Raw genomic sequence first — 24,303 nt, forward strand, 5'->3', positions numbered from 1 at the left:
GGCTTTGCTCGGCTCTGCCCGGGAGATCAATACGAGGTACGTCTGCATTGGTTTATCGTTTGTTTAATAGCAAAAGAATGGTGGATTTCTGCTGCTTTTTACATTGCGATGAATAAACCTTTTTCATATCAGCACCCCAGGAAACCACTCTTATTTTTCCTGTATATGCTCTGATAAACCTTGCAGTTCTCTTTATGTCTGTCTAGGTCAGGACATCTGCCAGAAGACCTGAAAATTATATTTAGAGCACTGGATGGATGATGGCTATTCAAAGAACCACAAGCTTTTTTTTCAAAACCCCCTTATTCTTTAAGTGTTTCCCAGAATGAGAGCATGCTTCTCACTGTCTTATTTGTGACAAACATTTCTAATTCCCCTGGAAAAAAGCTTATGCCCCATCCCGTCCACGCAGAGCAAATTGAACAAGTCCTTGCAAGCATCCTTTACTGAATGTTTAGATGATGAATCTTTAATTCATCATAAAGCAGAGTAGCAGAAAGACAGAGAATAACCATTTCTTCAGACTCAGATGTTGCCTGCTGTGAGGCTGTGTCAGGATCTCTGGTCACTGCAGCGTTCTGGTGGAGAACATCAAGAGCAGGTTCATTACAGAGGGATTAAAATAAAAGCCTCCAGCTCTATCCAGAATGGAGTTAACCCTGCAAGAAATTCACAGCGGCTTGATAAGGGATCCCAACCGGTACTTCCCAGCTGTCTTGAGCATCGATTCATTTGTTCCCGCTCTCGCTCCCTATGACAAATCTTGCCTGCAAGCAAATGTGTGCTTCTTCTGCAGGCCCAATGAGTTGGTGCAGGTCTCTCCCAGCCAGCCCCGCAGCCCAAAACGGGCTTGCTGCTCTTACCGCTTCAACTTATCTTACTGCACTGTGGGTCTCAGTCATTTCCATCACCTGCCAGCCAAAGCCTTGCAGCTGGAGAGACCTCCGATGGAGGATGTCCAAAAGCTCACCTCCCCTCTGCCCTGCCTGGGAAAGCAGCAGATCCAGCAAGCCGTAGATGTTAGGAAAGGCCACAGGGGCTTTCACCTGCCTTCCCAAATTTCCCCCTGCTGCTTTCCCTGTAAAAAGAGTTAAAACCCCTGCAGCTTCTTTGTTATGAGTGATCTAGTGATGGTGATGGCTTGGGGCAAGGGGTACGTTACCGAAAGGAGCGATTAGGAGAGCTGAGAGGCAAGATAGACTTTTTCCTTCTGGCTCGGTGGGAAGCAAAAGGGCAGCACCTACACCACGAACTCTTCCAACCTGCTTCAGATCCTTTCCCCAATTCCGTTTCTGGTATTTGTGCAACGTGACAGCAGGTTTCTCAAGAAAGTAAGAGGATTTTTCTTTTTCAGATTTTCATGCGTTATGGTCGCCAGCGGTGGAAACTGAAAGGCAAAATAGAAGTGAATGGCAAGCAAAGCTGGGATGGGGAAGAAATGGTTTTCCTACCTCTCATTGTTGGGCTGATCTCCATTAAGGTATGCATGCTGACTCCTTTGCCCGCAAGCAAGGCAGGAGTCAAGAAGCTGCCTTCTCATGCGCCATCAGCAAAAATGCAGCAGCAGATCTCTAAACTCTTTGGAAATGAGCCTCATGAGTATTTCCAGCACATCTGCTAGAACGAAGTGCTATAGTATTGTCCAATCTAGATGCTACAAGACTGTAATCAGTTTGGGAGTCCTGTGGGAGAGTTTGTCCTAACTCTCCCCAGACTGATGTCATAGCCATACTAACACGGCCCTTACCTCACATCACTCTCCAGTAACTCACATTATTTGCACCAAAGAAAGGTGTCATGATTTAACCCCAGCTGGCAGCTCAGCCCCACACAGCCACTTACTCCTTCCCAGTGCAATGAGGGAGAGAATCGGAAAGGTAAAAGTGAGAAAACTCGTGGGTTGAGATAAAGACAGTTCAATAGGGAAAGCAGAAGCCGCGCACACAAGCAAAGCAGAACAAGGAATCCATTCCCCACTCCCCATGGGCAGGCCGGTGTTCAGTCATCTCCAGGCACAGAGGGCTCCATCACCCCTAACGGTGACTTGGGAAGACAAACGCCATCGCTCCCAACGTCCCCCCCTTTCTTCTTCTCCCCCCAGCTGTATATGCTGAGCATGACGTCATACGGTATGGGATATCCCTGGGGTCATTGGGGTCAGCTGTCCCAGCTGTGTCCCCTCCCAACTCCTTGTGCCCCCCCAGTCTCCTCACTGGTGGGGTGGGGTGAGGAGCAGAAAAGGCCTTGGCTCTGGGTAAGCTCTGCTCAGTGACAATGAAAACATCCCTGGGTTATCAACGCTGTGTTCAGCACAAATCCAAAACACAGCCCCACACCAGCTACTGTGAAGAAAATTAACTTTATCCAGCCAAAACCAGCACACAAGGGAACACTAGAAACCTGTTTGCTGACAGTATTCAGGAAAACAACAGCAATGAAAAACCCCAAACCAAAAAATCCCACTACTGATGGTTTTTTTAATAATGCTCAGATAAAAGAGCGGCATCTGCTGACCTGGAGAAATACATAGGGCTCTCATCTGAACACACATGGGGCCAGCCGGGCATAAGCTGGAACAGTCCTGAGGTCCAGTCCCATCACCCTGCGCAGAACAGCAGCGCAATGCTGTGAGGCAGCAGCGCTGGGAGGTTTCTGCACACAGTGAGATGAGGGTGCATAGAAAAACCACTCTGACTTTTTGGGAGCTTCCTAGAGCAAAGCAGTTCCCAAAATTTCTTAATGGAAGTCCCTCTGACTCCTTGCTCTGTCCCCCAGGGAAAGAACAACCTTTGCAACTCCTAGCAATCAATCAGCAGTGACTTTTCCTCCTAAACCAGAGTCTTTCCACCACTGCTCCATGCCTTCATTGCCCCAGAGTTACAGGAGACAAATATGTAGAATAGGGCTCCCTTGGGAATTACTAAGTAGGCCAGCTACATCAGGAGGTTGCGTGACATGAAAATTGTCAATTGCTGAGAGAATATTAGATAGGGAAAATCCAATATGCTCTCCCTGTTCCTATCCTTCCCTTGGGCTCTGCTTATGGTCACTGCAAAAGCCCAAATACAAGGTCGGATAGCCCCTTGGTCTGAGCCAGTATGGTTGTTCTCTTCTGACACCCATAAAAACATAAATAAAACATAGAAGCATCATCACATGCAACTATACATTTATTAAAAAAATAACAAATACCGATTTTCCCCTAAGTTATGAAAATGCAACAGTCAGTCATATTTTCGATGCCTCTTAGGAAGGGGTCCAGGCCAGAAAAATCAAAACCATTGCCTTGTAATTAAGGACTGCAATGTGGTCCTAGATATCCTGTTCTTGTCTCTTACAGGTCACAGAAGTTAAAGGACTTGCTACTCACATCCTTGTGGGAAGTGTTACCTGTGAAACAAAAGACTTGTTTGCAGCTCGGCCTCAGGTGGTTGCAGTAGACATTAACGACCTTGGCACAATAAAGCTGAACCTTGAAATCACCTGGTAGTAAGTAGAGCTGGTCGGTCGGTCGGTCGGTCGGTCGCGCACGCACGCACGCACGCACCGGTAAAAATTCAACCAGAGAGAAAAGGTCCATCCATGTGGTCTCTTCTCTCCATTTTGCTCTCTGCTGAGGCAGATAGGGAAGGAATTGTGGCCCAAGTTTCAGAGATGAGAAATAGTTCATGGTCAGCCCCAGGTTCCCTCTGTTACATATGGCAAAGGGAGTCATGCCTAGGTTCTTAGCCCTGCCTAGTTTCAGCTGTTACAATATGCATAGTGAGTACTGACATTGCGAGGCATGTGAAACAGATAGTGATGACAGATCAGAGAATTGCCTAAAGTGTATACTTCTTCCCCAAGCTCAAGAAAGGAGTTCTCACATATTCATTAAATTTTTTTAATATCAGTATAAAGTTCAGTGGGGTTGCTCTGGATTTATGCTAGCATAGCCAAGTTCAGAAGTTGGCCCATCTTTAAATGCTGGCTCATAGACCATGAGGCTGGTGGGAAATCATAGAATGGTTTGGTTGGAAGGAATCTTAAAGACAATATAGCTCCAACCCCCCAGCCATAGACAGAGACACCTTCCACCAGACCAGGTTGCTCACAGCCCCATCCAACCTGGCCTTGAACACTTCCAGGGATGGGGCATCCACAACTTCTCTGGGCAACCGTTCCAGTGCCTCACCACCCTCACAGGGAAGAATTTCTTCCTAATGTCTAACCTAAATCTTTCCTCTTTCAGTTTAAAGCCATTGCCCCTTGTCTGATCACTCCATGCCCTTGTCAAAAGTCCCTCCGCACCTTTCTTGTCAGCCCCTTTAGGTACGGGAAGGCTGCTCTAAGGTCTCCCCGGAGCCTTCTCTTCTCCAGGCTGAACAACCCCAACTCTCTCAGCCTGTCCTCACAGACGAGGTGCTCCAGCCCTCAAATCATCTTCGTGGCCTCCTCTGGACTCGCTCCAACAGGTCCACGTCCTTCTTGCACTGAGCACCCCAGAGCTGAAGGCAGTACTGCAGGGGGTCTCACCAGAGTGGAGCAGAGGGGCAGAATCCCCTCCCTCGACCTGCTGGTGACGTTGCTTTGGGTGCAGCCCAGGATATGGTCGATCTAGCATTGTCCATTGTAGATGTGGTGCTTAGGGACATGGTTAGTGGTGGACTTGGCAGTGTTAGGTTTACGGTTGGACTTGATGATCTTAAGCGTCTTTTCCAACCTAAATGATTCTATGATTCTATCTGCATTGGTCAGCATAGGTAAGCTGATGGTGTTAGAATTAAAACCCAGTTCTCACGGCACTTTAATAAAATTGGTAACTGTCATTTCTAAAGAAGCATTGATGCTTTTAGGTTTTACAGTCATGTAGGCTTTTTCTTGTAATACAATAAACATGAAGCCAGCAATAACAGCAACTGGTTTCCTTTATAATGCAACAGCTCTATTAATAGTAGAGCACCTCTCTCATTAGTATGTGAGACACTTGTCAACTCAAATCCAAAAATACTTTTCATGTGAGAAGAATAACATCAGTCTACGCTACATAAATGATTTCTGAGAGTAGGACACTTTCATCAGAACTGAAAACCACACTTCTGAGCCTGCTGTCTAATTAACAACATTTTCTTTTAAACACTTCTGTTAAAAAACCTGCTACCTCTGGGTTTTGATGTGCTAATAAACCACCTCTTCAAAAGTCCTTTCCATGGACCTGAAATTCCTTCTCGCTCAGCCTAACAACCACTTTTTTTCCTCCTTGTGTGTCCGTAGTCCCTTTGATGTTGAAGACTTGACCCCATCCACTGGAAATGTAAGCAAGGCATCTGCTCTCCAGAGGAGAATGTCCATGTACAGCCAAGGCACTCCCGAAACACCAACCTTCAAGGACCACTCGTTCTTTGTAAGCTCTGTTCGGCTTCATGTTTATGTAATGAGAAGCCCTAGAGCAGTTGAAACACTGCAAACGCTTCATTACTTTACACGTCTAAGCTTTTTTTCCTTGGATCCAGCAGGGTACCCTTACAAATACGTATAAAGCAAGTGTGTTCCTAGCTGCTAATCCTAAACCAAGGTGGCTATGATCCTGGCACCTTTGAAATGAGGTGGCCAATTATTGCATACCTATTCTTCTTGCCTGACTGCTATAATACTTGAATAATCTTTATAAAGCGTGTCTTCATTTTGTAACGGTAGTTAAACAACTGTTATAGCACTAGTATTTTTAATGTATCCCATGATAAGATTTGCCCCTGTACTGAAGATATTCACAGGGTGCTCCTACATTTTGCATGAATCAAATTCTGAATGCTTAATCAGGACTGTATATAAACCGAATAGGCCATCTGTACAGATATGAATTTTACAAGTGCTGCATCCCGTGCCTGTAATTTAGTACTCTGCTACAAAGCATTAATTTATCTTGCCCTTCCTCACACCCTCTTTGCTTTAACTGTTGAAGAAATGGCTGCATCCCCTGCAAGACAGGCCAAAGTTGACAATCTTAGATGCTCTGCAAGACACTTTCTTTGACAAGCTTCGTCGCAGTCGCTCTTTTAGTGACCTGCCATCACTCAGGCTAAGCCCAAAAGCAGGGCTAGAGCTATATGTGAGTCCTGGTTTTCGTTTGGTGAAGGATTTTTTCAGTCCCCGTGTGGCACCTCCATTCCCACGCATGCTTCGTGTTGCTCTCTGTTGCAACTCACTTATTTTGCTGACTGATTGGAGGGGAGAACATGATTATGAGCCCATGCTGCTCACATTAAATCAAAATTCTTCTGAGTTTCTACAGGGATAATGATCAGAAGCCAACTATCTGTGGGCAGAGAGCAGGGTAGGAATACAAGCCAACGTGGTATTCTTAAAAATCACCTGCTACACTGATTGATGTTATACATTTGCCTAGAAATATGATTTTCAGACACTAAAAGCATACCCATGTCAAAGGAAAGAAGAAATGAACCTTTAAGTATAATTATGGTTAGGGAAAAAAGCTGCTAATAATACTGGGAAAAAAAGATGCAAGTTTTGGACACTATAACCTTATGCACCTTACCAACATGTGAATGCCTACAGTTCTTTCCAGCAAATTGTCAGCAAAATACTAGTTGCCTTTCATCTGTGCTGTGCATTTCTGTGAGTAGGCCACATAACAAAGCAAGATTTGTAGGTCAGATAGGCAGGTTGTGACTCCTATAGTGGTTTTTCCCCGTAGGTCAGTCAGAGAGAAGAACATACGCATATGCTGTGATCATTTTGGAGTCTGTATATGCTGTTTTTCTTCCTAAACGATCAATGTCCTGGTCAATACACCACCACACAATTCTTCTGTTTCATTTCAGCAGAAACTCATGTTGAACAGGACTCCTATGTAACTGATGTTCAACATTTATTAGCTATATCCATGCCACATGCAGCACATACTTTCAACAGAAAAGAAATAGCATCGTAATATCACCATTAAAATGCCATGACGCTAGAGAAACTTTTGGGGTAAACTGTATTACATTTTAGGGATTGCTACTTTAGAAGTCAGAAAATAAATACAACAGAAATCTGTAACGGGTAGGAAAATGCAGACAAGGGGGCTTGCATACAACCCCATTAAAAAGAGACATGCTGCAGGAACTAGAGCAGTGCACTGGAAATGTTGTCTGAGGGAATCTGGTAGGACGAGCAGAATTTGGGTCTCTCTTCTGGGACCCGCTTCCTACAGCTCTCTTACCAGAGAGATGTTAAGCCCAAGTTTTTCAGTAGTTTTCCTGCGGAAAACAGGAGACGTGCCAGATGAAAGCAGAAGTTGGATTTGAAATATTTCTCCCGTCTCTCAAGCCTTGAATGCTTCTTTAATCTTTTTCCTTGCATTTTTCTTTCCTGGGTACATACTGTATTTTTTTTCTCTTTCCAGTGCTGCATGAAAAATATTTTCTCTCTATTATCTTTTCAGTCAAATTTGCCAGATGACGTCTTTGAAAATGGAACAGCGACCACTGAGAAGCGGCCCCTTTCTTTCACTTTTGGCGACCTGCCTTACGAAGACCGCGTGCCCCATGCCAACTCAGCAGAGTCCTCTTCTGCTCACATCAACTCCAGCCCTGACATCACCGCGACCTCCACCCAGCACCAAGCTCTCAAGTCCTCCAAGAGCTCAAGCCCGGACTGTAGCAGCGGTAATTCCCGCAGAGACTCGGTCACTGACCCGAAGGACCTGCCTTCCCAGGGAGAGGGAGCAGTGGTTGAGAACAAGGCCACTCCAAGGGCAGCTCCTGAAGTTTGCCAAAAAACCTCTGATGCTGGGAACAATCATGTCTTTATAGAAACAAGCGTCCCAGTGTCTCTCCTGCAGGACACAGATGAAGGTTCAGAGCTCAAGCCTGTGGAACTGGATACCTATGAGGGCAACATCACGAAGCAGCTGGTAAAAAGGCTTACTTCAGCAGAGGCACCCATGACCCCCGAGAGGCTGCCGTGTGAGGGATCCATTAGTGGGGAATCAGAAGGATATAAGTCTTATCTGGATGGAAGCATTGAAGAAGCCTTGCAAGGGCTTCTCTTAGCTCTTGAGCCACATAAAGAGCAGTATAAAGAGTTTCAGGACCTGGACCAGGAAGTGATGCATCTAGATGACATCCTAAAAGTGAGTACGTTTTCAGAAAATACTACCCTAAAGAAAATCTGAGTGAGTAGAATCTCCTCCCCTTCCTTGCAAACATCAAAGAAGGGTTTTTGGAGATGAGTAAAATTCCTCAGTAGCAGTAGATTTGCTCCTGTTTGGAGCATCCTTTCACAGTGTTGCATTTTTAAACTTTTTTCTGCAACGTGCTTATCGTAGCCTTGTATCCTTGAGCAATGGATCTTTTAATCTCATTGAAACCAGGGGGAAAGAGAAAAAGGTGCAATGGCAGAGGGGTAATTAAAATACACACTTCTCTGAAGAAATCACTTGTGAACCCGTTGCTTGTGCCATACTGGAGATCAGATTATAGCCGACCTTCTGCCTTTGAAATCTATGGGTCACATCCTCAGTGGGTGTACTTTAGCATATTACCCCTTGAACTCTGTGGAGTTGTGCAAAACTACACCAGCTGAGGATCAGGCCTTGTAGCCATAGAAGCTGAATTTTCTAAATTGCCAAAGGGATTTAGAAGCACAAGTCTCACTGAAGGTTGCCATCCCCATGTCACCTAGGCTTCTTCCAAGCCTTTTTCTTTTTCCCCCATCCATTTTTAAAATGAGAGACACCAGGATGGACCGAAAATGTTGAAAAGTAGAAAGAAGAAAAGGTTTTGCATGTGTGTTGTTAATACGTTTACTGCTGATCACTGTGACTCCTATCTCCCCCATGAATAATAACTCGTGACGCATTACTGTGCAAAGAGTATTATATGGGAAATAATCATTTCAAATGCTTCATATTCATATGCAAGTTGGTCTGCTAGTCACTTAAACTTCATCATTCAAAAACATGGCTGAGGAAGAAAGGGGGAAGCATTTATCCTTCAGCATTATCCTTTTACAGAGAAACTTTGTTAACATCCTCGTTTCCATTGGTGTTTGCAGCTGCATGGTGCTTTCCCGAGTTAAGAGCTTTTTTGACAGCGTGCAGCCCCTGTTTCTTGCACTATTTCCCAAGGAGGTTCAAGCAGGCAAAGCTACCATTACTACTATTTTTTAACTTCGTGACTGCTCTGCAGCTTGTGCAAAGAGGTCATCTATCCGGACAGCAGAGGCACAATGGAGATTGTTTATTTACACTTCTTTTCTCAGAAGTTACAAAGGGACGGACATGGGATGAGGGGGAGAGAGGATGGACGTGTGCAGACAGGATTCCTGCACACTCGAGAGGGATGCCTCTTTCAGATCTGCTTATATCTGCGTGTCGCCTATCGATCAGCTTGCAGACTGACACCCAGCATCACCAGCAGCCGTGCTGGGCTCCCCATGCAAAAAGGTTGAGCTGGAATCCAGCTGTGGCTGAAGAAATCTCTCTTGGCCATATTAGGTGGGCAGAGAAAAGGAGAAGCCCACCTGTTGCTGTTTGCTTTTGCCTGAAGAAGCTGCACTACCAGCCCTTGAAGAAACGGTAGCTAAAACCGTTGGTGCTGCAGAGGAAGCGGGACACAGCACCCACCTGTGTCGCAGAGGAGTTGGGAAGTCTGTTTGATCAGCTAATGACTGTACGGTCCGTTTGAGGAGTCAAGCATCCTAAGTGCTAACGTATGACCATTATAGCACTAATATCGTGTCTAAACGAATTGGAAACAGAGCTCCAAGCCTCCTCAGCTCTAGAGGAGCTGGTGCTGAGTCTGAACTTGGAGGCCAATGCATTTCTTTCTACAAGCTGAGACAAAGTCCTGGCTCCTGCCTGGGACTGGAAGATGCGGCTTGTGTAACAGCACACCAGTGGCGCCTGGCTCTTTCACGTAGTGCTAAAGGTGTTGAAGTCATTGCACGAACCAACGGAGGTGATCCCTCAAGTTACATCTGGACCTGCAAGGTGACCCTGGAAGCAACTCTGTGGGCATGTCTGGATGAATCCCCACATGGGACCAGGGCCTTTGATACTTCCTTCAGCAACAGCAAGGTTTCTGTCGCATCTCTTCCCAGCAGTGAGATCGGATGGCTTCCCCCCTCTCTACCACTGTGAATTTCTGAGATAATAATACTGCCTTTCTCTGTCACCTAGGAATCTGATGTCTGATTGGCTTTTCCTTGATAATCCATGCGGTTTCAAAGGCCACAGAAGTCCTCTCATCCCATGAATAAAGCTGCAGATATGGGACCAAATTCATTCCTGGCAAAGGTCCTTTGGAGTTACATCTGGAATAAATCCGATAGTGCCATTGGATATGTACAAAATTGGCTTCTGTAGCTAGAACAGCAATTACAGAACGTGCCTTCCCGTGCGTTAATTGCCATCTTTCATTTTGGAGGACGCTGAAAGCTGCGTCACTTGGATTCAAGATGTACTTCTCATTTCTATAAAACACATTGAATTTTGCCTTTGAGGGTTTTCCTTTGGGGAAGAGAGCGGGTAGGATGGGGAGGGGAGGAAGAATGGAAGGGTTTTTCCAGTTCTCAGGCTTTGATTATATATGCTATGAATATGAAGGTTTGAAATGAAACACCCAATAAAATGAAGTTTTAAAAATAAAATTAAGAATTTGAAAGTTTTAAGATTTATCCTTTTTTTTTTTTCTTTTCTTTCAGTAGTAGCTAATATCTGGGGTTTTCATTGGTTCGTTCTGCCTTTGCAGTGCAAGCCAGCAGTAAGCCGAAGCAGGTCCTCCAGTTTAAGTCTAACAGTTGAAAGTGCTTTAGAAAGCTTTGATTTCCTGAACACCTCTGACTTTGATGATGAGGATGGTGGTGGTGTGGAGGTTTGTAATGGTGGAGGAGGTGCAGACTCAGTATTTTCAGATACTGAGATTGAGAAGAATAGGTAAGTTTGTAGTAACTGCCAGCTCTGCTTACGCCAAACTGATACCCTAGCTCTTTGTCGCTAACAGGGGATCCCGGTGCACACATTATTCAAGGAAGACTGACTAATCCTTGATAAGTTTACAGGGTCAGAGGGTTCCCCATGGCTGCTGCATACAAAATATTTAGCTTCCAGGATCATTTTTTTCCCCTGTTCAAATATACGCAATCTGTCCTCCAAAGGAAAAGGGTAAATTAAATTAAGCTGACATCAATACTGGCAGAGCCTCTTCCTTGACTTAGGTTTGGACCTGGCTTTCCTTGGATGTAATTACTAATTCCTCTGTGGTTTTTCCCCCCTCCCTTTGTCTTTTCTCTCTAGCCGAATGAGTCTTTGCAGTGGATTAAGCTTGTCAGTAACAATAACACAGGGCCAGATTTAAGCAGCATGGTGTAGGTTTCCTTTGGAATGTAAGAGTGATGACTGGTACTCTGTTCATGGCCCTGCGTGTTACTTGCTCTTCTTTCATCACTTTTGGTCTTTCTGAGAAAAAAAAAGTAAAAAAAAAAAAAAAGCAAAAAAAACCCCAAACCTGTGGTGTTTGTGCCGTGGTCTGCCATTGTCGTGTGACCTTAAAATGCTGTGTTTCAATCATTGGATCCTAAAAGCATGTTTGCATCCTCAGAGCTGACACGATGCCCAGCAGGCACATAAGCAGCACTAGAGCTGGAAAAAAAGAAAAGAACATGGTTCCCTTGCACCCCACGCTTTTCAACTGGGGAGTTATACTTCTTGCAGCTTATCATCATGGCCTGTTTAAAACAATTCTGAGTGCACAAGCAACCACCATGCAGTTCCCATCATCTCGCTGCATATCTTCTTTCCAGAATAAGACTTGGTGGGAATAAAAACTCGGAAAATCGTGTTACTTGCTGAACTGGCACCGTGAGCTTAGTTCAGTCTGTGTTGATTTAAGGATCTGGCTTTAACCAGGCACTTTAGCATAAATTTAACTTAAGCAGTCAAAATTTAAGTTACTTATAAGCTAACTTTGAAAGCAACTAAAATCTTTTAAGTTAAAGTAGAAGTTAAAATTTCTTTTTTTCCCCTCTGGCTCATCCCCAGACAGTGTAGATTCCCGCTTCCATTTTTAGATGTGTAAGTGTGTGACTCCATGTAAAGATTGCAAGTGTTGAAACTTCTGAACTTGCAGCCAAATACACTTGCCATCTGGGGACTGACCTCGGGCTTTGCATTTAAACACAGGGAGGACCATCTGTACAACAAGACGATGTTGGAAATAATGATTTAAAATACAGTGAGACTAGCTTTACGCTCTTACAGAAACAATTGGCAAAAAGTAAGCTATATACATTGTGCCTAAATCAGCAGATGAAAACATCATGTCTCTTACTCCAGCAGTGGTTTTCCTTTCCTTCTGCAACGAGCATTAAATTTGGCAGCAGGAAGACACGGAAAGCACAGAGCTGTTCTTAGCAGTGCTTGAGATGGCACAAATTGTCATGGTGCTTAATCCAGAGCCATTGGGGAGATGATTGACCAACAGATGGGAGAAAACTGTCACCAGCAAGCACCAGTAACAGCGGGTTAAAAAGCAAACTGGTCAGGGGCCAGAGAGGTGTCCCCTTGGTGGGTACAGCCCTTCTGTGCCCGGCCAGGACAGCACTGCTCCTTTGCGATATGATGTGTTCATCGCCAGGTTTCTGGCTGCTTTGAGCTCTTCTGCTGTGCTCGTTGCTCGTCACCCTGAGTGTGCGTGTGTGTGTGTGTGTCTTTCTGCCGCGGCAGCCGTCAGCCCCACACTGACCTCCCTCATCCTCCCTCCTTCCCAGTTACAGGACGGAGCACCCAGAAGCCAGAGGCCACCTGAGCGAAGCTCTCACCGAGGACACGGGCGTGGGCACGAGCGTGGCCGGCAGCCCTCTGCCCCTGACCACGGGGAACGACAGCCTTGATATAACCGTAGTTAAACATTTGCAATATTGCACGCAGCTCATTCAGGTACCGAGCCAAGCTCATTTGGGGCACGTATTTTAAAATTTTTCCTGCAGGCACCAGTGTGCCCACAACATGGGGTACGAGCAGGCCGGCAAGCGCTGCTACGGGGAGGCAGCGGGAATGCAGGTCTGGGACGGCCACCATGCTGGGGTAGGAAGGTGACATCCTTCATCCCCAACCAGAAAAGCCTCCATCGTTTCCATCCTGGCCTGTCTCAGAGCAGACCTGATGTGCAAACTACGGGGCACTTTGCATGTGCCGCTCAGCAGGACTGACGGGCAGCTCAGCAGGTGAAATGGGCAGCCCCTGCTCTGGGTTACAGACACCCACTGGCTTTGCCAGGAGGTCCTCGGTCCCCGGTTAAGGCAGCCCATGCCTTCAGAAGTAAAACAGAAGCCCGTGGCCCCACTGTTTAACTGAGCTCCAGACGAGGCTGCGATGTTCAAGAGCAGAAATGAGTTTCTGTGTGTGAGGTGGAGAGGTTGTCTGCAAGACACAGTGAAGGCAGCACGTGGCAGCCCCCCCGGGACATCAAAATTGTCTGTTCCTGCTCACAACTAACTAGCAAAACCTTTTAGAGGGTTTTTTTGAGAGCACAAGCACAGCAAATATGATTTTAAACCTCCAGCAAGCGAGGGCACCAAGGTTTTCCTGGCAAATCAGAACATACCGCAACTTCCTCTTTACAAATGTTTGACTCTTCCATTGTAGATATAATTAGCTTTATTTTCCCAAAGGCCCACTGAAGCAATACAGAGTGAGCCTGATTCCAGCACCCTTAGTGCTGAGCTGGATGCTCTGCTGACTCACGAGAGAAAAAGGGGGGTTGGTTTAAATACAAGAGTACACAGCAAATATGCAGCTGGGGGAGGTGAGCTTCAACTATGTCCACACACGGAGCAGATCTGATACGAACAATATTTACGTGGACTGCTGAAGAAAATGCAGATGTCAGCGGTAGGGAGTATTAGCAAGGAGAAAGCATCAAATTAAATAAAGGCACCTGAGTAGTTGATCAGAGTTGGAATGGAGTGGAGAAAGAGCAACCTGTGGTCTGCCTCCAGGCAGGTATGTCCTGAAAGTCCACGGCCGATGCTATGCCAAAGTCAGACTAATATTCTTTTCCGGCTTTAAGGCTTATGATGATAGATTCCTTTAGCTTTGCAGAGCGTGTAAATCAGAAACGACTTATGCAAATGGCTGCCTGGATACTCAGGTGTCTGGATCTGGGTGTAGATGTTAAAGATACAAGCCACAATGCATATCAACCAGGACCATAAAATATCCCAGAGACAAAAAAATTTTGAAGTTAAGGAGAATCCATGGTTCCAGGCAATGAATTTGCCATTGCACTTCAGGTGCCAGGTGTTTTGGAGTTTTTTGTTTTCTTCTGAGGTTTTTTTTTGGTTCAATGACTCTTTTTCCTCTCTTCCCATTTGTCTTCACCAGCAAATTGTGTTCTCCAGTAAAACACCATTAGTGGCAAGAGACCTCCTGGATAAGCTGTCCAGGCAGATCCTCGTGATGGAGAATATCGCAGAGATCAGCACTGAGAACTTGGGAAACATCACCTCCCTTAGTGATGGTAAGAGACAAGTTAGGGGGGTTTCCTTCTGAAAAGGGTTGGTTTGAGCATGCGTGCCTGCTGAAATAACTGCTGTGTAGAGCTCACCATCACTGCAGGAGATGCCACCATACTAAGGGCCAACTCACAGTTACCAGCACATGTAGCAGTCACCACAGCAGGTCAGGGGCCTTATTCTTCAGTGCTGGTATCCAGAAATAAGCAGGTAAGAAGACAAAGGACTTCTTATCCTGCTTGATGTGCAGAAGATGGACAGAGGTCATTGCTGTGGTTGGGTGGGGATGCTGCCACCTCTGAAGAGCCAAATTCTTACTCCACCTCTCTTTCCTGAGGAAAGGCAGGATCTGCCTTATACTATCAGAGGCATAATACAACTCCTCGAACATTTTATCCGTTTTATTTTTACTCATCTCTATGGAGAATTACTTAGTTATTTTTCTTGTTGTTGTGTCTATTTTAGTACCTTGGAAGAGCTTGACAAACATGTAGTTACTCACCCTCATGAGCACTCTGGCAGGATAGGTGAATACAACATGGTGTATTTACTTTGTTTATCAGAAAACTGAGGCAAAATTGAGTCACTGACTGACCCAAGGCCACAGAGCAGTGCTAGGACAGGGATCAGTCTTGTGCAGACCATTTGTGGTATTCCCCTAGTATTTCTTGGTATGTAAAACGACAGGACAGCAGTGCCCAGAACTGGGTCAGGAGCAAATTTTCTCACATCCTACCATGGGAAACAGAAAAAAAAAACATGTTACAAACTCGAGGTGAGCACATGATGATGCTCTGTGAAGGTAACAGCACAGGGTGACCCACCAAACAGGAATTGTCCATCAGTGGGCTGGGGTGAGATTTCCTCCACTCCTACCATCTTTTCTCTTCTGGAAGTCAGTGCTTCCAGCACGGCTTTGTCTCATCATTCATTTTCTCTTCTCCTCCAGCAATTCCAGAGTTCCACAAGAAGCTGTCACTGCTGGCTTTCTGGATGAAGTGTACTGGCCCTTCAGGAGTGTATCACACATCTGCAGACAAGATGATGAAGCAGTTGGATACCAATTTTGCCACTACTGTGAATGAGGAGTGTCCAGGACTTGCAGAAACAGGTACCAACTGCTGCAAAAAAATTGTGTTGGTCATCAAAATGGGGAACAGTTGTGTAGTGGGCTTTACTCAACCTTCATTGCTTGTTTTCCAACCCCTTGGAGGTCTGTTTGGCCACAGCTCCAAGATGTCATTTGAAAACTAATGCAACAACTCTTGAAACACTTTTGACCCAAAATAATGAGAATAGCAGAAAAAGGTGAGATCAGCAGAAAAGAAAATACTGTTTTAAAGTTTATGAGCTAATCCGAAAGTAAGTCTATTCCCAAACACAGGTTTGTAAGTGATTCAGGGAAGCAGGAATCCTCGCACTTCATTTTATGTGTCCATATAATGCCCATGCCCCATTATAGTGCACTGGGATGAAATTCATGCACATTCAAGTGAGTCTATCTAAACATAGGTTCCTATTTGGAGTGGGACGTACCACATTTCAACCTCCAGCTGTCCTGACTAGCTCTCCCTGGGCCAGAACAGGGATGTAGGTTGACTTGCTCAGGTCAACCTGCAGTGCAGATGCCTACCCAGGGCAGTGTTTTCCTTCCCACTCCGTGCTAGAGCTCCCACAGACAGTGTCTCAGACTGGCTTTCTGCATGGCACACACTCACGCAGGAACATAAAAACAAGCAAAGCCAAATGCTGCCTCTGTGCCCATCTCCCCTCCTTCAGTGGCAGCGCGGGGCGGTAACTGGCAGTGCATGTGAATAGGTGTGTAGCGGGTCAGGGTATTGTTTGGGTCGAAAGGATGCTGTAAGGAAGCTGCACTAGCCATCCGTAAACTGGTAGAGGTTCATCCTTACAAAGATATCCTATGGTGATGAGAGCTAGGCAGGGAGAAGGTCTGTCTAGCTTCTAACGTAACCAGAGCTGAGGTTAGAAACATCGGGAGGTACCTGGCTTTGCAAATACGGTTCTTTCTTTCTGGCTTTGAAGTGGACTGCAGCATTTTGCCAGCTCTCACTAACGTGTCCCTTTGTCCGTGGCTGCCTGCAGTCTTCAGAATCCTGGTGTCTCAGATCCTGGACCGGACAGAGCCTGTCCTCTACTCCAGCATGTCCTCCGAGATCATTACCGTCTTTCAGTATTACAACTATTTTGCCAGCCACAGCGTTAATGACCTTGGAAGCTATTTGCTGCAGCTCGCAAAAGAAGGTAGGGTATATGAATTCTGGTGGCTAATGGGGAAATATATCGTTGTCCTTCTGACCTCAGCACAAAACAGTTCAGCCCTGAGGCTGATTTTACAAAAGAAGGGGAGAAAGAAGACAAAGAAGTACCTTGGATACTAAATCTGAATGCACCTGAACAGTTGTACGTATCAAGAGAAAGGAGCTGATGCAGATACACCCTCAGTCATTTCTATTTCCGTATTCGAATGGGAAAAAACCTACGTTGAAAGAGTTAGTTTTTAGGAAATGCCTGATGGTAACGGGCTGGGCCCAAGGTCTGGGAAGTTTTCTGTGCCTGCAGCTTGTGACATTCCGGTCTTTTCCCATGCTTTACGGAGAGATCTTCTGAAGTGCTGAGCTCTTCTCAGGAGCCAAGGGATCACAGCACCTCGGTGTTTGGCAGGCTCTGCCACAGAGAGCTAAAGAGACAAGCAGATGCTCGACAGAGTGTGTGAGACTGCAATCCCTGGCAAGCCAAGTTCTCTTCTCTGTTTGAGAGGGAGTTTGAGGAACCTTGCCTAGTTTTCGGGGTTTTTTTTTGACATACTGGGGAGCTTTTGCTCAAAAACCTGGAAGGAAAAAGGCATTTCAGCCCACTTCTGAAACACATTGACCCTGGCTCTTGGTGGCAGACATCAATCTGCCTGGGAAAAGCTCTCACAAAGATGATCTGGAAGTCAATACACTGACAAGGAGATTGGGTTTCACTTGTTACAGGGAGGATTTACATCTTCCAGCAGAAAGTGAAGATTTGACAGGTAGGCCCTTATCTTTGGGTAGGCATAAGTGGTGCAGCATCCCACCTAGCCCATCTCCTCATCTCCTCCTTGGGAAGAACGTCTGAGAAACTGGCCCAACTTAAAGCCCAGACAATTCCCCATGCAGACACACTGCAATGCTGCAATTGCTCAGGTGGGGATTTTTTTCATGTCCTTTATGTGTACAGTATAAATTGAGGATTGCTAGCAGGGAAAGGAGCGATCTGAAATATTGAGAGGATAAAATAAGTAACAAGGACCTTTCTCTTGCACTTCTAGCCTCTGTGGTTCAGGTGCTGCAGTCAGTGAAAGATGGAAAGCTGCAGCAAAATGTGGCCAAAATAAACTCCAATAACCTTCCACCACAGCAAGAAGTTTTGAGAGCTTTGGCTTTACTTCTCAATGAAAATAAAAATGAAGTCAGTGAGACTGTGGCATCACTTCTAACAGCTACTGCAGAAAACAGGCACTTCAGGGAGAAGGTAAGTGGCAGAAAATCGCCTGTCGCTTAAGAGACCTGTATCACCATGACATTTTTTCTACCTATGTGTCTCAAACGCTATGCATATAAAATAATTTCTCCAAGCTTGATTTAAACTGAACTAGAAGGTTTTCCTGTCTAATTTTTCTGCAAATAGGCAAGTCTGTTTCTGTCGTTGTGCCAGTCTGCTTCTACCTGTCATTACACGAAGCAGGTAGTAGCCAAAACTCTGCAAATACTTACTGAGTGCTGTGCTCTTCAGCTATCTTCCACACATCAGCATTTCTGCTGGCCTGTCTCAGACTTCGCTTCAGTCCAAGGCTTCAAGGCAACAGTCCCCAGCATCACCAACACACAAAGACGTAGGTCTGAGATTTGTATTTTTTTCCCAAAGGAGATTGGCATCTATGGGACCTCCTGGTATTTCTGGAGGGGCAGAAATTCCAGGAAATTTCTGCCTTGGGCAAACACAGCTCACCTGTGAGATCTAAGATTTGAGTCTATCCGTCACAGATACTGAAAGCAACAAGTAGGGCCAGATTAAACACAGAAATTAAAGAGAAGAGGAATAAGAAGAAATTAGGGTTGGCTTCTACCCTTTATGGCAGACCTTTCCCTACTATCCTTCTTGTACCCTGCCAGGAGAGAGCGAAAAAAAAGGCAGTTGGAAGAGGAAGAGTGGCGGAAGGAAGGTAGAGGGAGGAGAAAAATCACTCTTTGCTGCTCTTCTCTGTCAATCCAGTTCCCTCTTTGCATGCCCTCCTGCTTCACCTTCCATTTTTGCAGCCTCTTGGTATCTCATACCAGCCTCCTCCATCCCCAGCTTCGTGGAGACAGCATCTCAGGGAAAATACAACCTTCTCCTGGAACAGGCATGTGTAGCTGATGATACCTGCTTCACTGCCTGCAGGAAGGACCGCAAGGTGCCTTGTATTGAGGGCGTTACGCAGCTTTAGGCTGCACACGAGTTCGTTGCGCAGCTGACTGCTTCTGAGATTTGCTGCTCGCACTGGTTTTGTTTGCTCAGCAGTAGCTACACATTTCTAGGGCCAAGCAGTAAACTGGTCTGGCAGCTCACGTTAACCTTGTAATAGTTATTTGCAGTCCCCCTGGGGTCCGTCCCAGCCTGTTCATTACTACCCCTACATTAGAGAGACCATCTCAAGGGTCAGCTCTTGAGCTATTTAGACTCCAAGGCCCATTTAAAGCTTTTTGGTGATTTATGCGGAAAGGCCCTCAAGGGTGCCAGACTGTGCTTCTCACTTTAACGTGACCTGTTCTTCATCGAAAGTTGGCCTGAGACTACTAAGCTATAACTAGTGGCTCGGCCCCCATCTGCTGTAGGGAATTATCCCATGAAGTTAACTTGGATGGTTACCTGTGCCTCTCCATCCCACGCACCCGCTGTCGGGGAGGCAGGCTGCAATCCCTCTCCCTTTCGTAGGGTAGCAATGCCTCCACGCTCTACCCTTCTGCTCCACACAGGCACAGACATTTTCATCGCTACTCTTCTTTATCTGTTTTCAGGCCTTGATTTATTACTGTGAAGCACTAACCCAGCCCAACCTCCAGCTGCAGAAAGCAGCTTGCTTGGCTCTAAGATACCTCAAGGTAAGAGACAAGGAATTCACTGGGGCTCTTGGCTTTACTTTAAAGAAAGGGTATCTGATAGGTACAAACAACAAAATAGAAATTGCAATAGCAGCAGTGGTAACGTTTTTGTTTTGCATTGCTGCACTGCATCCTTTTACAGATACCGTGCTGTTTGGGAACAGTTTAGAAGCTTCATTGCAAAAACAGGCGGGCTCTGTGATGATTACAAAGTTTACCTTTTGCATATCATCTTTTCCTCCCTCTCATATTGACTTTAGGAGACTTACTTCCAGATTACAGAGAAAAAAAATATTCATCCATAGAATACTGCCTGAGAGGGGAAAAAAACATCCTTTCCCAGCATAAAATTAGCTGTAATGCACGTGGATTGTAGTGGTAGAAGAGAAAGGGAGAGAGAGGTCACAGCTCATTTTGTGACAAATAACTGATACATCTGAGCACTACAGCTTCAGCTAGCATCTGGCACCATTTCTGCACCCCCTCCCATGACGGGAAAGAAAAATGTATTTTTGTTTTGGCTGTATAGAGCCATGGGAAACAACAGCCACCCAAGGCTGACTGGTATGGGACACTGGGGCAAAAAAGGTGTTCCATGAGACAGACCCACCGCAGACTGACTATTTCTCCCTCAAAACTGTCCCCTCGAGAAGTCAGCTCTAAAATGTAACTTCATCCCAGCCAGAACTGATACCATCAAAAACATAATCCAATATTGTTTAAATATGAAAAAAACTGTTTTCCTTTAAACAAGATGTTAGCGGGCATCCCTGAGAGGCAACGGTGAGGGGCATTACACTTCTGCTGCATGCAGGGTGCAGTGGGGTTTTTGATCTCTCAGGGAAAGGCAGAGTAGGAACCAGTGGTGGGAACTGGAGCTAGACACATTTAACTTGAGCAGTTTGGCTCCGATGCGTCTTGAATAGCAAGAATGACAATGGCTGGGGGAAAAAAAAACTACTGAGGGGAAGTACCATCATCTGAGATCTTCAAAGGAAAAGGTGAAGCCTTTCTGGAAGATATTATTTCAGAGACAGGAATGCTACATCAGATAGGTGACTGTGGATGAGCTAACCCAATGGCAGCCTCATCCACATCAAACCACGTCGGCCGCATAAGGTCCCACGGTGAACGTCTGAGAACGTTTTGCAGATCGCAGCAAGCTCTGTGTTGCTGTGGCCCCATCACTTATCAGCATTCAAGCTGTAGTCACCAGCGTGCACCAAGCACAGACTTGCCCTGAGTCAAGCGCAAGTGACCACATCAAAGATGGGGTGGTAAGATTTAATGGCTCTGGTAGCTAAGCCCTCATTCAGAGCATCATAGACCAGACCTGTGCCCCTCGGATCAACAGAGTTCATACAAATACTGACTCTGTAGCTCAGCACCTCTTCCATGTGTCGCACCCGTGCAGTACCTGCTCTTCCTTTCACTCATCTCTCTTCTTGTCATATTAAATAGCCTGCCAGACAGCTGCTCTCCCCAAAGACCTGACATTTTTGTAGCAGCGAACAGGATTATTCCTTGTTGTCTTCCCAAAAGAGCAGAGGCAAGGTAAAAATGTGGAAACGGTGAATGCAGGTGTTGGCGAGGAGCCCACAGTGAAGCGACTGGGCTGGCCAGCCAACGTGCCCCTGTAGACACAGTCAGGCTGGCAAGAACAGCCTTCTCAGACCTACCAGGTTTGACACACTCAGTGTGAAACTCATTCCCTTGATGCCTGTCTCCCGTTTGTCTCCCTGCCATACCCTTATCTTGGCACTTTGATGGCCTTGTCCTATGGCCCATCACCCAGCCTACAGTCAGAAAGGGCAGACACAGCTGGTCAGCCAGATTTATGCATGTAGCACATAGGGTAGGAAACTTAGAGAGTCCACACTGACAGCAGAAAATATGTCTTCTCCTCGATGCTACCCCTCAGGGAAACTCCATTCCTCATGTCTCCACCAAGGCCTTTCCCTTGGAGTAGGAAGGTCAATGCAGAGGATGGTCACTATTTCCACGCAAGGTTGTGAACTAAAACCACAGTGCACTATGTGGTGTTAATGCAGTTCTTTTTGCACTTCCCAGGCTACTGAGAGTATTAAAATGCTGGTCACGCTCTGCCAGTCTGACAACGAAGAGATCAGAAAAGTGGCATCCGAAACCCTGCTCTCGCTTGGTGAGTTCCCTGTTTTAGAGCAGTATTTAATTTTCTTTTTGAACAGAGCAGCATGTAAGACACCCGAGTTATACAAACATGAGACTAAATTGAAACAAAACTTTACCTAGAGACTCCAACAGGTTAGAAAATATATATTCTTAAAAATCATTCATTTTGAAAATCATGACAATGAGCCAAAAAGAGAGAAATGAAATTGCATGAGTCTGAAGGGGGAAGGTGGAAAGGAAAAATAGCAAAGGAGAAGTTGCCAAATAGAAATAATTCATAATGAATTTGAAAACCAAGCAGGCTTGAGGAGGCAGGACCGGCACACTGCCTGCTGCGTCTCATACACCCTCCTCTTGGGGATCCCCTGTTATCACCCCTGTAGTGCCATAGTCACACTCTCAAGTGCCAGTAGCTCTGCCAAGTATTCATTTAATCTAAATTATCTTTATATGTTTATTTAGACAGACCCTAGCCTGCAAGTCCTCCTTCACACAGTACCTCAGACACCTTGCATCGACCTCCATTTGTCCTTGAGACAACATATACCCTGGTCATTAACCTGTAACCTAGCTGTATAGCCGTGCGTGACTGTAAGTGTGGCTGCATGGTTTCAGGGCACCAGTACTTCAGTGGCACAGAAAAATTGTATTTTTCCGGCCTTTAGGCTAGGCATGAATTTCTGCTCCGTGTGTGCGTGTCCATCTGTGATTTTAGTTATGCAAACTCTTCGAATATACTCTCTTCCACTCACCAGTAAAAAAAATGTTGGATGTGTAATTGCTCAGGTTATAAAACATCTAGCCTGGGGACACTTTTGAAAAGTCTGCAAGATTGTACTGCCATCCTTCCAGAGGACATACAGAGACCACTTGGGTTCCTAACGGCCAATCCAACACACTAGGCTCAATGCTATCTTCACGTGCACGTAGGTGACAGTACCTAAGAGAAAAGGGTTTGAGAGACACAAATTGTTAAATTTAGCAAATATACTGCTTCCTCTTTTTCAGCAGTAAATAAGCAAAGATGTGGCTAGACTTACTTCTTTAAAGTGCCAGGAAGTGAGAAGTGGGTAAACTTTATATTATCCAAAGTAGAAGTGGATAAACATCATCTACCTCAAGTATATCACAGCTGCAGCTGAGACCTTGACAAGCACCATAGGTCATTTAGTAAGACAAGTGTAAAGATGCTGTCATCTAATCATACAAGCCACATCTGCTTCTGTTTTGCTGTAGATAAAACCAGGAAATTACTGGAGGAAATAAAAAAAAAAAATTAATTTGAACATTCAGAGCATGCTTAACTTTTCCAAGTAATTTCTGAACTTGCCTTCAACAAGCTAGATTTTAAGAAGTGGAAGAAGTTAACTGGCAGATCAGTACTTTGTAACAGCACAGAATCCAGCGTTTTAAATGTTGTAGGGCAATGATATAATATATTATTATGCTTTAACATTTTGCATTCAGGTGAAGATGGGAGACTGGCGTATGAACAGTTGGACAAATTTCCCCGGGAATTTGTTAAAGTTGGAAGCCGCCGTGGAACTGAAGCTGCCACCGCTTTTTAGGTGGAAAAGAACCTGCTTACATTTAACAGGCATTAAAGTAGGATGGAGCTGCACTTCAGCGTGGGGAGCAGAAGGAAGACTTTGAAGAATTCTATGAGAATGTCCCAAAATGTAGCAATTTACAGACTTCTTAAAGGAAAAGCAAAATCTAAAATCCAGCTTACGGGTTCCTATTGGCTCCTCTTTGCAGCTCATGATGGAACAGTTGAATGCTGAGGAATGATACTTTCTTGACTGATTCATAATAAATAATGTAATTGCAGTTATTCAGCCTCAAAAAACTTCTGTAAGTTTTTAGAATTTGGAATCTTCGTATATTTTACTATTACGTCTACTTCCTTGAAGTTGTCGTGAAAGCTTGAGATGTGCAATACCGTATGCAACAAGGGCAAGCAGGAGGCCACCTGAGCAGGACTGCAAAGAAGCCTTCTCTTCCAGCCCAGGCTAAGTGTCTGCTGGCACGCAGTGTCCTCAGCAACACTCCAGCAGCAGGGAACACCACTCAGCTTTCTCAGTTTTGTCCGAGTAATGAAAGATAGAGCAAGTTTCTTCAAGTCTTGCCTCCAGAAACAGCATGATGTAAACCCTGGGAGGTGTCACTTCGGTGACTCATTCTAAATGCCTCGGCTTATTCTTTTATTTCCTTTCTCTTGCCCTCCAGCAACGAGCCATCGTTAATCCAGAGATTTGTGAGGGGGAATCAAACAATCGCGTAGGTTTCTGAAAACTAAATGAAAAGGTAAAGTGCGTTTATTTATTCCAAGAAGAAGGAGGGAATACAGCTAACTGCACGAGTCCCCAAAGCCATTTGTTCCTGTAAGCTGCAGGCAAGATTGGATTTCATAGACTCTAATTAGTGGATCGTAGCTTCTATAGAGTGATTTCAATATCAAGAACTAGAAGAAACTAAAGCGGACCTCGGAGGCAGTAATAAACAGAGGGTGAAGTGAATGCAT

The 24,303-nt window shown here is 45.3% G+C and overlaps 1 protein-coding gene across 3 annotated transcripts in view; it reads left to right on the plus strand.

Annotated features, from left to right (window-relative positions):
- Nucleotides 1-23,695, plus strand: part of FAM65B (family with sequence similarity 65, member B) — a 35,484-nt gene extending 11,789 nt beyond the window's left edge. The window contains exons 8-22 of one of the 3 annotated variants that reach the window (XM_009710132.1): nt 1-36; nt 1,355-1,480; nt 3,341-3,489; nt 5,254-5,383; nt 5,942-6,088; nt 7,427-8,116; nt 10,737-10,921; nt 12,754-12,922; nt 14,369-14,504; nt 15,449-15,610; nt 16,603-16,761; nt 17,816-18,018; nt 19,545-19,628; nt 21,699-21,789; nt 23,247-23,695. The exon at nt 1-36 is cut by the window's left edge and continues 7 nt beyond it. In XM_009710132.1, the coding sequence (XP_009708434.1) occupies nt 1-36; nt 1,355-1,480; nt 3,341-3,489; nt 5,254-5,383; nt 5,942-6,088; nt 7,427-8,116; nt 10,737-10,921; nt 12,754-12,922; nt 14,369-14,504; nt 15,449-15,610; nt 16,603-16,761; nt 17,816-18,018; nt 19,545-19,628; nt 21,699-21,789; nt 23,247-23,347 (2,568 nt within the window). In that variant the 3' untranslated portion in view covers nt 23,348-23,695. Of the gene's footprint in view, nt 37-1,354; nt 1,481-3,340; nt 3,490-5,253; nt 5,384-5,941; nt 6,089-7,426; nt 8,117-10,736; nt 10,922-11,281; nt 11,357-12,753; nt 12,923-14,368; nt 14,505-15,448; nt 15,611-16,602; nt 16,762-17,815; nt 18,019-19,544; nt 19,629-21,698; nt 21,790-23,246 lie in introns of those variants that run through there. The other 2 variants (XM_009710133.1, XM_009710134.1) reach the window with 2 other exon arrangements.
- Nucleotides 23,696-24,303: the final 608 nt, after the last annotated feature.

The sequence above is a fragment of the Cariama cristata genome, unplaced genomic scaffold (assembly GCF_000690535.1).
Source record: "Cariama cristata isolate BGI_N322 unplaced genomic scaffold, ASM69053v1 scaffold111, whole genome shotgun sequence".
In the NCBI taxonomy this organism is placed as follows: domain Eukaryota; kingdom Metazoa; phylum Chordata; class Aves; order Cariamiformes; family Cariamidae; genus Cariama; species Cariama cristata.